General features: G+C 43.8%; 1 protein-coding gene across 1 annotated transcript in view; it reads left to right on the top strand.

The window, feature by feature from the left end:
• Positions 1-12,098, top strand: part of LOC119426602 (RNA-binding Raly-like protein) — a gene marked incomplete in the record, with an annotated part of 59,977 nt that overhangs the window by 12,321 nt on the left and 35,558 nt on the right. The window contains 2 exon segments of the mRNA XM_037694170.1: positions 7,508-7,583; positions 11,825-11,872. Of these exon segments, the coding sequence (XP_037550098.1) occupies positions 7,508-7,583; positions 11,825-11,872 (124 nt within the window).

Here is a 12,098-nt window from a genome sequence, read left to right as displayed (position 1 = left end):
ACGAGGAGGCCGCGTCTGGCGGCGAAGAGGACGAGGAGGCCGCGTCTTGCGGCGAAGGGGAGCCGCGTCTGGCGGCGAAGGGGAGCCGCATCTGGCGGCGAAGAGGCCTTGGGAACCGCGTCTGGCAGCGAAGAGGCCTTGGGAGCTGCGTCTGGCGGCAAAAAGGCCTTGGGAGCCGCGTCTGGCGGCGAAGAGGCCTTGGGAGCCGCGTCTGGCGGCGAAGAGACCCCGGAGACCGCGTCTGGCAGCGAAGAGGGCTTGGAGTCCACAGCTGGCGGCGAAGAGACCCCAGAGACCGCGTCTGGCGGCGAAGAGGGCTTGGAGTCCACAGCTGGCGGCGAAGAGACCCCGGAGACCGCGTCTGGCGGCAAAGAGGGCTTGGAATCCACAGCTGGCGGCAAAGAGACCCGGAGACCGCGTCTGGCGGCGAAGAGGACTTGGAGTCCACAGCTGGTGGCGAAGAGACCCCGGAGGTCACGTCTAGCAGCGAGGAGAGCGTAGAGGCCAAGTCTGGCGGCGTAGACGGCATAGAGGAATTGGGGCTCTGGAGAACTGCAGCGTGCGACGACCATGGAGGCGACCCCTCTGGAGATGCGGAGAGTGCTGACCCCTCTGGAGATGCGGAGAGCGCCGACCCCTCTGGAGATGCGGAGAGCGCCGACCCCTCTGGAGATGCGGAGAGCGCCGACCCCTCTAGAGACTTGGAGAGCGTCGACCCCTCTGGAGACTTGGAGAGCGTCGACCCCTCTGGAGACTTGGAGAGCGTCGACCCCTCTGGAGACTTGGAGAGCGCCGCAGATGACTTGGGAACCTGAGAGTTGGCAGCAGGCGACGAGGGGACCTGAGAGTTGGCAGCAGGTGACGAGGGGACCTGAGAGTTGGCAGTAGGCGACGAGGGGACCTTGGGAGTTGCTGCTGCTGTCGGTGGAGAGGCCAGGGGAGTTGCTGCTGCTGACGACGGAGAGGCCTGTGGCTCTGCAGCAGACGATGGAGAGACCTGGAGCTCTGCAGCAGACGACGGAGAGGCCTGGAGCTCTGCAGCAGACGACGTGGAGACATGTGGCTCTGCAGCAGACGGTATGGGAGCCTGGAGAGCTGCAGCGGCGGCAGGAACCGACTCCTCTGCGGCGGCGGCAGGAACTGATCTTCTGCGGCGGCGACGGGAAACAGAAAAATATGCTGAGTCCTCTGAGGTGACAGGAGCAGGTGCACCAACGGCGAGGCGCTCAGCAGGCGGAACAGCAGCGAAGGTGATGGGTGCAGGAGTCAGAGGAGCAGAGGAGAGTTCAATGATGGTGGTGCCAATAGGTGCAGGATGGATTATGGGTTCAGACTGTGTATTAGTGACCATGGGTGTGATGAGAGTCCTAATTTCTATTAATAAACGGTTGTACTCTGGGATCAGAATGAGACCTGGCCGTGAAACTAAAAATTCCTCCATCAGGGAAAATACAACATCTGAACAGTCCGGGTTATTTTTAGCAGTGAGAAATGAATCTAGTAAAGTCTGGTTTATTAGTGCAAGTTCATGGGATGAATATGTTACTGACGGGCAAGTGTCTTTAACTGAGGGTGTGGTGTCAGGTGTCAGCCTCATCGGAAACCTGGGAAGTGGGACGGCGGAACACGCCCCCACAGAGTCACTGGGAGTTTGCTCAGGAGTTTCGGTCAGACTGGGTTGGACAGCCGCGGCACTGTGTGACGGTGAGAGGCCGGACTCCGCCCCCACTAGGAACCTGGAAGGTGAGGCCACGGAATCCGCCCCTGTGACGTCAAGCGGACCGGACCCGCCGAACCGAACAGGAGTGGACCGGAGCTCCCGCGGGACGCTGGATCTCGCCCCCACCGGAAACCTGTGAGGTGAGGCGGCGGGACCAGCTCCCACAAAAACACCGGAACCAATAAGTTTCTGCTCAGCCGACGAGACCGGGCCGGTCGCCGCGGACTGCCCCCGGGACCGCTTCCCACCTCCCCGGCGACGGCGGGAGAGTCGGGGGACAGGAACAAAACAGAAATCGTCCTCCATTTCTTCGTCCTCCCCCGACGTCCACCCCGAATAGCCGGGCGAGGCGGACTCAGAAACAGGAGCCTGGTGGGTTCTCCGGTGCAGAGCTCTGTTCTCCTCGAGGACCAGGAGTGGAGAGGACAGGATTTCCACCTCCTGGTCATAATGTCCTTGAGGACGGACGGGCCTGGTGCAGAACCCGGCGCACCGGATTGTAGTCTTGTTCATCACGGGAGGATGAACGGAAGGCTCGGAGGGGAAAAAGAAAAAAGGTAAGTTGCCGAGAGAGCCCTGCCCGCTGGGTTCAGATATGTGGTCGGGTTGTAATGTCAGGATTTGTTGGACAAGAACGAACCCAGTAGTGCAGACAGGACTCAACTCGGCAGATTACAAAAATAAGTATTTTAATAGAGAAATAAGGAACAAAATAACAGCTGACGTGGCAGCAAAACTTACATATAAATGGAAGGCTCAGAGGGAAACTCAGGGAGGACTCAGGAGAGCTCAGGGGAGACGCAGGAGAACGCAGGAGAACACAGAGACCCAACGAATACGACCCGACGAGGAACAACACAGAACAGGAGGCTTATATACAAAGACAAGACAAGACGTGTTTACAACAGCTGTGACGAGACAAAGGTGGCACCAATTAAACTGACGAGGAAACACTAGGGAAACACAGACACAAACAGAAACAGCAAATGGTACCATCCTTACACCATTATCGTAATGTCACTTGAAACAGCTGGTTTGGTCTTTTTCAAAGAGGGGAATGGTTTTGGCTCATCCGCCTCTCTTCCATTCTAAACTACAGAAGTGGCATAATGGAAAATGTGGTTTTAAACTGAGGTTTTAATCTCATGCTATACCTTAAAAGTCTTCTTATTCAAAAAGCTGGCCTTGTATAAAAGATATTGCAGATTGGTGACACACTACTAAAAGGTAGCATAAGGCTAAACAAAATAGACAGTGATGAACAAACTCACACAAATTGTGAAACATTAACAAGAAGTGACAAGAACAGATAGTTACGTATTCATGTTCCATTAACGAGACCAAAAAGGCATTGTGAACTAAATTGCAAAACAAATTTTCTACTGCAAATATAATTTTTGTGCTGATTTGTCTCAGACAACAGTTGATTTAACTCATTCCATCGTAGCCAGGTTCCTCCATGATGAAATGTGTGAATTGTTCCAACGAGCTCAACCTTTTAAGCAGAGTTATCCTGACAGCTTCAATCAGAAAGGTCTGAGGCTGACAGCCTCCCAGAAACAATACCTGCCAGTTTTACCATAAAAGCCAAGACAGAACAGGAAAAAGAAGTCCTCTCTGAGAATTTATTTATTTATTGTGATGTTTGGATGATTTTTGATTAAAGGTTTGCCTTCGATGTGAGCAAACCTTCAGGTTAATGAGCAAAACTGTAATTATCTTGTAAGTCAGCGTTATGGTCAGCCTCAACAAACTGTCAAGTGTGCGCATGCAAACACTCATCCTGTCACACTGCTATGAGCAGAAACATCCGTACAAACACACCAGAGTTTAATCCTGTTTCTCATGAGTGCAGGCACCGGTTGAAGGAGGAAGGAGTTCGCCAGCAGCTTATTTTCAGCTCAGTGCTCTTCCACTCTGAGGGATCGGGAAGCTTCCTCTCATTCAGCGTTGGAAGGAACGGCAGAAGCATAAATTATTAAAGCAAACGTGTGCAGTTGAAAATGTAATATTATTAGAAAGTGCCTTTAAAAGCACTTAGTTCTTCTTGCAGCACGCTTTAGGTTTCTTGACTCCAGTGAGCCATGTTGATCAGCATGTCGTAAATCTGAATCATGCCTGTTATGAAACGGCTTCTCAACTGCAGCGCTGCTTTTTAGCAAAGCACAGTCTGATCTCAAGGACGAGATAAAGAAAAAAAAATGGCATATCATGGGATTTTCAGCACTCGGTCAATTTCACCCTTTGCCTGAAGTGTCCAACTTTCTACAGCTTTTATTGCACCAGTTCTTCATTTTTAGGAGAGTAATAACAGTCTTGCTGTTATTTCATTTAAGATAAAATGACTAAGGATAAATCTTTGGTACTAACTTGTCAGATTAACTATATTCTGCATTTTTATGTAGTTGTAGTTTCTTCCTTTCTCTTATTTCATTTTGTCTTCATCCTGATTTTTTAAAATATATTTTTGTTTGCATTACCTTATTTTAGAGTTGTTTACACATTTACTAATATTAAAGGTGATCATATTTGGAGCCCTATGACCAAATGGCTTTTCTTTCAGTCATATTAAGAAAAGCAACACCCTGCAACATGATTTGCAATAAAGTTGTCTGCAATGGTCTTCATTTTCTGGTTACAGTTTGGTTCAGTCATGGTTCTTTCACCACAAAACAAAAAACTATTAGCTTTGCTAACAAAAGCTTTTGCTTTAAGTTGTTTAATCTATTTTTTGTTGTCTTTACTTAGGCCTGTCACAATAACAAATTATGCTGGGTGATTGTCTCAGAAATTATTGCGATAAACAATATTATTGTTTGAAATTTGACAATAATTAGTACTTATTGTCAATTTAAAGAAGAAACATTGGTTAATTTTTATGTGTAGTACCTTTTTTGACCACTGGATGGCAGTATAAGACTGTTTGAACTGAAGGATGGATAGTGAGGGAGCGAGCAGCGTATCTCTTTAAGAAAAACGGGAGAGAGACCCCTTGAGTGACATGGGCTGTCTCTCATTTTGGTCCTCAAAATGGCGGACGCTCGGTGTGGTTTGACCTCTTTAGCATAGCATTTTTCACACAAAGCTTTTAATTAAAAGTCAGTAAACAAGTTCTCAGCTTCTTTTTGCAAAGAAAAACAACTTTTTTAGACAAAGGCACGGGTTTCAACCGTGATTTTTGGAGTTTTGACAAGACAGAGGTTTTTTCCCGATGTCGGCCTGTTAGCTTAGCTCATAGCTTAGCTTCCCAGCTTAGCTGCTTTTAACAATCCAAAAACATGATTTGGGATGGTTGAAACAGATTTTAAAGAGAAAAGAGAAAGGGAGGATTCATTGAAGAGCACCGGAGTTGATCTTTTTGTCATCCAGTGTCTTCAGTAGAAAGAGAGAGACACAAAGAATCGATAAAGACGATAAATGAAAATGAGATTGATAATTTTCATTTATCATGCGATTAATTGACTTATTGTTTATTATGACAGGCTGTATGTTAATAGATTCTCTCTTACCTTGAAAGAAGAATTTCTATCTTGTAGCCATCCCAGTGTATTGTGTCAACGTCCCCTGCCTTTGGAAAATTGTCTTTTGCTGTGAACCTCAGATTTATTGACTCTGGCCAACAGCTCCACAACATTTATTGTCACTTCTTTTAACATCTCCGAAAAAGATTCATTCTTACAGTGGAAATATCAAAAAGTCTCTTCACAGCGGGAATTCATATTTTGATGCATTTTTCTTTTCAAACCAGCATCAGCTTACTGAGTTTTCTCTCTCAGTCACTGAAAATCTATCATTATTAACCTACAGCCAGAAGAGGGTATTTGCAAAAATAAAACAGAACTTACAAAATAAAAGAATGACAGATTTACATTATAATACAGAAAATAACTTCTTACAGCTTGTGTTTTTGTGCTACTTCAGGCTTTATTTTTAAATATTTTATGGATGTTTCAGTGAGCTAACTCTGTCATCTACTCAATAAAACTTTCACAGTGAAGATGAGCTGCTAGTGGGAATTAGCAGCTTCACTACTACGTGGTGCATTCACTGATCAGGGAGAAAAAGGATTTATGACCATTATAGCCTCCCTGTGGCTATCAAACTTTACAACTCCTCCCCCTTTCCACACATAGGACATTAAAATTAATCCTGCACTTAAATAAACACTTTAATGTTTCTGTTGTCACCTGACCTGTTTTAGACCTTAATAGTTGGTATTTTTATATTCTCTGTTTTTTTTTATTTTTTATATATTCTCTTTTTTATATATATATCTTGTGTGGTTCCTTGTGTGTTCTTTGTATTGATACTTTGGTACAGTTTCTTGCAGGATAAATAAAGTTGTTATTGTATCTTATATTGACTAAAATCAATTACATCAGTTAAGTTTAAAAAACCAATTAATCCCTATTTCTTATGTTATAGAATCATTCAAATTTAACATTTTACATCAAATATGTTACTAAAGCTGCACAGTACTATTGTCCATCCGTCCATCCATCCTTCATCTTTACCCGCTTTTTCCTTTTCGGGTCACATGTGTCACTGGTGCCCATGTCCAGCAGTCCCTGTGCGAGAGACTAGGGACACACTGGACAGGTCCCCAGTCCATCAGAGACAAACGAGACAAATAACCATTCACTCTCACTCACACCTATGGACAATTTAGAGTTACCAATCAGACTAACATGCATGTTTTTGGTCAGCGGGAGGAAACTGGTGTACATGGAGAAAACCCACGCATGCACATCGAGGACATGCAAACTCCACCCAGAAAGGTCCCCGGCTGGGATTTGATCCAGCAACCTTCTCGCTGAGATGCAACAGCTCAACCAACTGAGCCACTGCACCACCCAATACTATTGTATTATACATAGGCCTGTTGCAAAAACAATAAATCAATTAATCTTATGATAAATGGAAATGATCTACCTCATTTTCATTTATCAGCTTTATTGTTTCTTCGTGTCTCTCTCTTTCTACTGAAGACACTGGATGACAAAAAGCTCAAATCCAGTGCTCTTCACTGACCCCTCTCTTTCTCTTTTTTTCTCGTCTTTAAAATCTGTTTAACAGTCCAAAATCACATTTTTGGATGGTTAAAAGCAGCTAAACTGAGCAGCTAAGCTACGAGTTATGCTGACAGGCTAACCTCGGACAAAAACCTCTGTCTTGTTGAAGCTCCAAAATTCACAGTTGAAACACGTGCCTTCGTCTAAAATCTCGTTTTTCTCTGCAAAAAGAAGCTGGGAACTTGTTTACTGATATTTTATTAAAAGCTTTGTGTGAAAAATGTTATGCTAAAGAGCTCAAATCACACAGAGCGTTCGTCATTTTGAGAACCGAAGAGAGAAAGCCCATGCCACATCAAAGGGCCTCCCTCCCATTTTTCTTAAAGAGACATTCTGCTCTCTCCCTCACTATCCATCCTTCTGTTCAAACAGTCTTATACTGCCATCCGGTGGTCATAAAAAGGTACTACATGCAAAACAAATTAACAGACATTTCTTCTTAAATTTGACAATAATTACCAATTATTGTCAAATTTCAAACCATATTATCGTTTATCGCAATAATTTCTGAGACAATTAATCACCCAGCAAAATTTGTTATTGTGACAGGCCTAATCATACTGTATTATATATTGTATGTATTTGAGTATTCTCAATTAATAACATTTGTTTTTTTTTGCATCAAATATTTTTTCCCTAGCAAATGTTTGTTTACTCTGCCACATCCTTAAAAACTCTCTCATCTGATTATGTGTTTGTTTGTTTGTCATTACAGACATAAACATGGCAGGTGAGCCCAAACCGTACAGGCCTAAACTGGGCTCCAAACGGCCACTCTCAGCTGTCTACAGGTAAGATTCACCCTTCTTCCAACATAAAGTCCTGCTATTGCTTCACATATTAACCAGAATTTTTGGCATGATTCTCCAGTTTATGTTAATCCACATTAATCTTTAGAATATGATGAATTTTGCAGATTTTTTTAAACCTTGAATGTCAAATAGGCTTCATGCTTTTTTACATTTCTGTGGCCTGACGGCAGTTCTTCCTGCTCAAACATGTAAAGCTCAAAGGAAATATGTATAAGCTTCATTAGTCCTGATTTTTTTAGGCCTCTTGGTCGCAAAAAAGTATTTTGTTTACTGCAGTATAACGTGACGGCGATCCAGACGTGTTTTATATTCATAGACACTGTTAGCTCACCCAAAGGAAACATTACCATTTCCATCAATTTAATCTTGTGTTTATTGTTGCTTTGTTTCATCCCGTATCCTATTTTACTAATTTATTAGCTTGTGCATTGTGTTATCATAAATCTTCATTTGCATTTTATAGCTGCGGCTGAAAACAGGCATAATGTAAAATGGTAATTATGAGCCAGGAACACAAAACCAACACTTTTTGTTTCCTAAAATGGAATAATAACATACATCCTAATTAGGGTTCCTTTGAGAAAAACAGAATTTTATTACAAGTCCTTCTGTGCTCATTATGTCTTTTAGTTTGTTTCAGTTGCCATCCAGACCAATTTGTTTTTAGGGTCTTAGAAAAGAGCTTTTTGTTCTCAGTTTTTTTTTTTTCCTTTCAACAGTCAGTAAACAGACAGGCACACATGTGGTCAGAACAGTGTTGTTTCACTTGTTGACAGGATTGTCTTTCATGCCAGGGATGATTTTTGGTCTGCAGCTGTGTCTCTCAACACACATATCTAAAAATAATACATTAAAAAAAGCTTCAGGACATTTTGGGAGGCTTTCACAAACATTCTGAGTCCTATGTGATTTCTACTTTGAGATATTTTACATTAATTTGGGTGTTAGCCCCTATTTTTTCCATTTGGGGGGTGGGTGTCAAATTTAGCAGGTTGTATGTATATGAATACTGATTTTTAGGACCAAAAAACATTGGATTCATTTATTAATTATCAGCTGCCATGTGTTCTTAACATCAGCACTATCCCACCTGATCAACCTTTTCTCAACCTTTTATGCCCTCAACACCTTTTTATTGTTGATAAATTTCATCATAAAGTTCATCTGTGTTTTTGCACACCATACTAATGAAGATTATTCCCCCCCACCTCCCCATTGTCTGTTGAGTTTTAGCCTGAAAATGTTTACACGCTATTTGCTTTTAATATACCATACCATACCAATTTATTTATATAGCACTTAAAACAGCAACAAGGCCAACCAAAGTGCTGTACAAAAGAACCAAACATGCACAGCAGACAGGAAAACATAAAATAGAAATACAGATACAAATAGCAGCAGAAGCTAACTAAAATGGCCAACAGAGTAGAGAACAGACCGGACCAAAACAAATCACACCGTGTTAAAGGCAAGCGAATAGAAGTGGGTCTTCAAGCGAGACTTAAAGACTGAGAGTGTGGGAGCCTGCCGGACACTCAGTGGCAACTCATTCCACAGTCGTGGACCTGCAACAGAGAAAGCCCTGTCACCTCTGAGCTTACGACGGGTTTCTGGAACTGAGAGAAGCATCTGGTCTGCTGACCTCAGAGAGCGCGGTGGGACATATGGCTGCAGAAGATCAGTGAGATAGGATGGGGCGGAACTGTTCAGTGATTTAAAAACATACATGAGAATTTTGAAATGGATCCGAAGGTGAATGGGTAGCCAGTGCAGGGAGGCCAAAACTGGCGTGATGTGCTCTCTATAGCCTGTACCAGTTAAAAATCGGGCTGCAGCATTTTGGACCAGTTGTAGACGAGCAATGGAGGACTGACTGATTCCAAACAGAAGTGAATTGCAGTAATCAAGCCTAGATGTTATGAAGGCGTGGATCACTGTCTCAAGGTTCTTTTTGGAGAGTATAGGCTTCAGCTTAGACAGCCGTCTCAGCTGAAAAAAACAGGATTTGACCATCATGTTTACGTGACTGTTGAGTTTTAAGGAAGGGTCCATTATCACCCCCAGATTAGTCACCTTTTGTTTCTCTAGCGGGGCTAGAGAGAAAAGGTCAATGTCATGGTTCATGAGTGAGCCACTGGGATGGAACAGCATGACTTCAGACTTCTTCTCATTGAAGCTTAAGAAGTTTAAAGCCATCCAGTCCCGGATGTCAGCCAGGCAGTCAAGAAGAGGCTGAATAGAGCGTGTGCCTCTGTGCCTCAGGGGGGAGTAAATTTGGCAATAATCGGCATAGAAATGAAAGGGTATGTCGTGTTTGCGGAAGATAGCACCTAGTGGCAGCAGGTATAAAGAAAAGAGAAGGGGACCGAGGATGGACCCCTGCGGTACCCCCCACTGGAGTGCGGTCGATGCCGAACTAAAATCTTTGATATTGACACAGAAGGTTCTCTCAGAGAGGTAGGACCCAAACCATTTAAGGGCTGACCCTGTGATGCCCACCCACTGCTCCAGTCTAGAAATGAGGATATTGTGGTCGATGGTGTCAAAAGCAGATGTAAGGTCCAATAGGACAAGCAGCACAGAATCACCAGCGTCTGTGGAAATGAAAATGTCATTAAAAACCTTCAGTAGAGCAGTTTCAGTGCTATGGAGAGATTTGAAGCCAGATTGGAATAACTCAAGGATAGCGTGATCCCCCAAAAACTGTTTCAACTGAGACTCCACAATTTTTTCCAGTAGTTTAGAGGTGAATGGGAGTCTGGAGACAGGCCGGAAGTTGGACATGACTGAGGGGTCAAGGTTAGGTTTTTTCAGGAGGGGCTGGACAGCAGCATGTTTAAAAGTTTTTGGCACCACACCTGAGGATAAACTGCTATTCAGAATAGTGAGGATAAAAGGACCCAGGGTAGGAAAAACTTCCTTTAGTAGTCGAGGGGGGACCACATCAAAGGGGGAACCAGATGGCTTCATGCTGCACATTACCTGCTCCAGAGAAGACAGAGAGATGGGCTCAAAGTGGTCAAACACAGCCACACACTGAGATGGGATGGACAGATCATGAGCTGGTGGAGAAATGAGTGCCCGGGTGTTTGCCACTTTTTCTAAAAAGAAATGGAGGAAGTTTTCACACAGCTCAGTTGAGGCTTCCAGAGGTGAAGGCTCACTGAGGTGTAGAACTGAGTTCAGGGTGGAGAAAAGAACTCGGGGGTTGTGGGAGTTGGAGACAATTAAATCAGAAAAGAATTTACATTTGGCAGCTTTAACGGTTTTCTGATAGTGACGCCAACTCTCCCTTAACATTTGAAAAGACACCTGGAGCCTGTCCTTCCTCCACTTTCGTTCAGCTTTGCGACACTGCCACCTAACGGCTCGCGTGACGTCATTCAGCCAGGGCTCTGATTTAAGTTTTGTTTTTCTGGTCTTAAGGGGAGCAACACGGTCCAGAACATTTAAACAGGCAGAGTTGAACTGAGAGGTTAGCTCCTCAGTGGTAAGAGACACCGGGAACTGTTCGATCCTCTCAGAGTTAAAACCTTCATTAAAACGAGCAGCAGTGAAACGGTTAATGGAACGCGTACGTGCAGGAACGCACGTCTTAGCAGTATGACAAGGGGGGGTGAAGTCAAACAATACAGGCATGTGATCTGAAAAAACATTGTCACCGATTTTCAAATTAGAAACAGAGACATCGCATGTTAAAACGAGGTCCAGCGTGTGACCATGTTCTTGGGTGGGGCCGCTCACCTGCTGAGCTAAATTAAAAGAGTCCAATAAATCCAGAAAGTCCTTCACTAAGGGCTTCTCCTGACAACACACATGCAAATTAAAGTCACCAATAAGCAAAAAGTGAGTGTATCTCTGTGTGATATCAGCCAAAAAGTCAGAGAATTCATTTATGAAGTCCTTAGAACGAGGTGGGCGGTAGATGAGCGCACACAGGACCGGAGGAGAGTGTCCAAGTTCAAAGGCGCTCAGCTCGAAGCTGGCGCGGGACACCGGGATGGACAACTGTTTACAGGCCAAGTTTGCTTTAAAAACTGTTAATAATCCCCCCCCCGCGCCGACCTGATGGCCGCGGGGCATTGAAACATACACAGTCCGGAGGACAAATAGTATGACAAATAATATGACAAATAATATGACAAATAGTCAAAGTGACTCCGTTTAACATGTTTGTGTCCTTGTTTTTCTGTCCTTCGTCCTCCTTTTGTTTCTTACAGCGGGTATGAATTTGACTATGAATACTACAGAGATGATTTCTACAGCCGGTAGGTTTTATTTCTATTTATCATATGCTTGTGTTACTGGGAATATGAAGATATTAATAAACATGACCTGATCCACTCCCTGCTAGCTTTGATTTATAAGGAATAAAACACTATTTACTTTATGAAAATGGCAGCTATACAACACTCACTAATTCTAACAAAGTTGTGATGTTGTGTTATACTGTGTGTATATATATATATATATATATATATATATATATATATA

This window comes from Nematolebias whitei, chromosome 20 (genome assembly GCF_014905685.2).
Source record: "Nematolebias whitei isolate Nwh7 chromosome 20, NemWhi1, whole genome shotgun sequence".
Classification (NCBI taxonomy): Eukaryota; Metazoa; Chordata; class Actinopteri; order Cyprinodontiformes; family Rivulidae; genus Nematolebias; species Nematolebias whitei.
The sequence above is the reverse complement of the archived record's forward strand: the minus strand, read 5'-3'. Positions and strand labels throughout refer to the sequence as shown.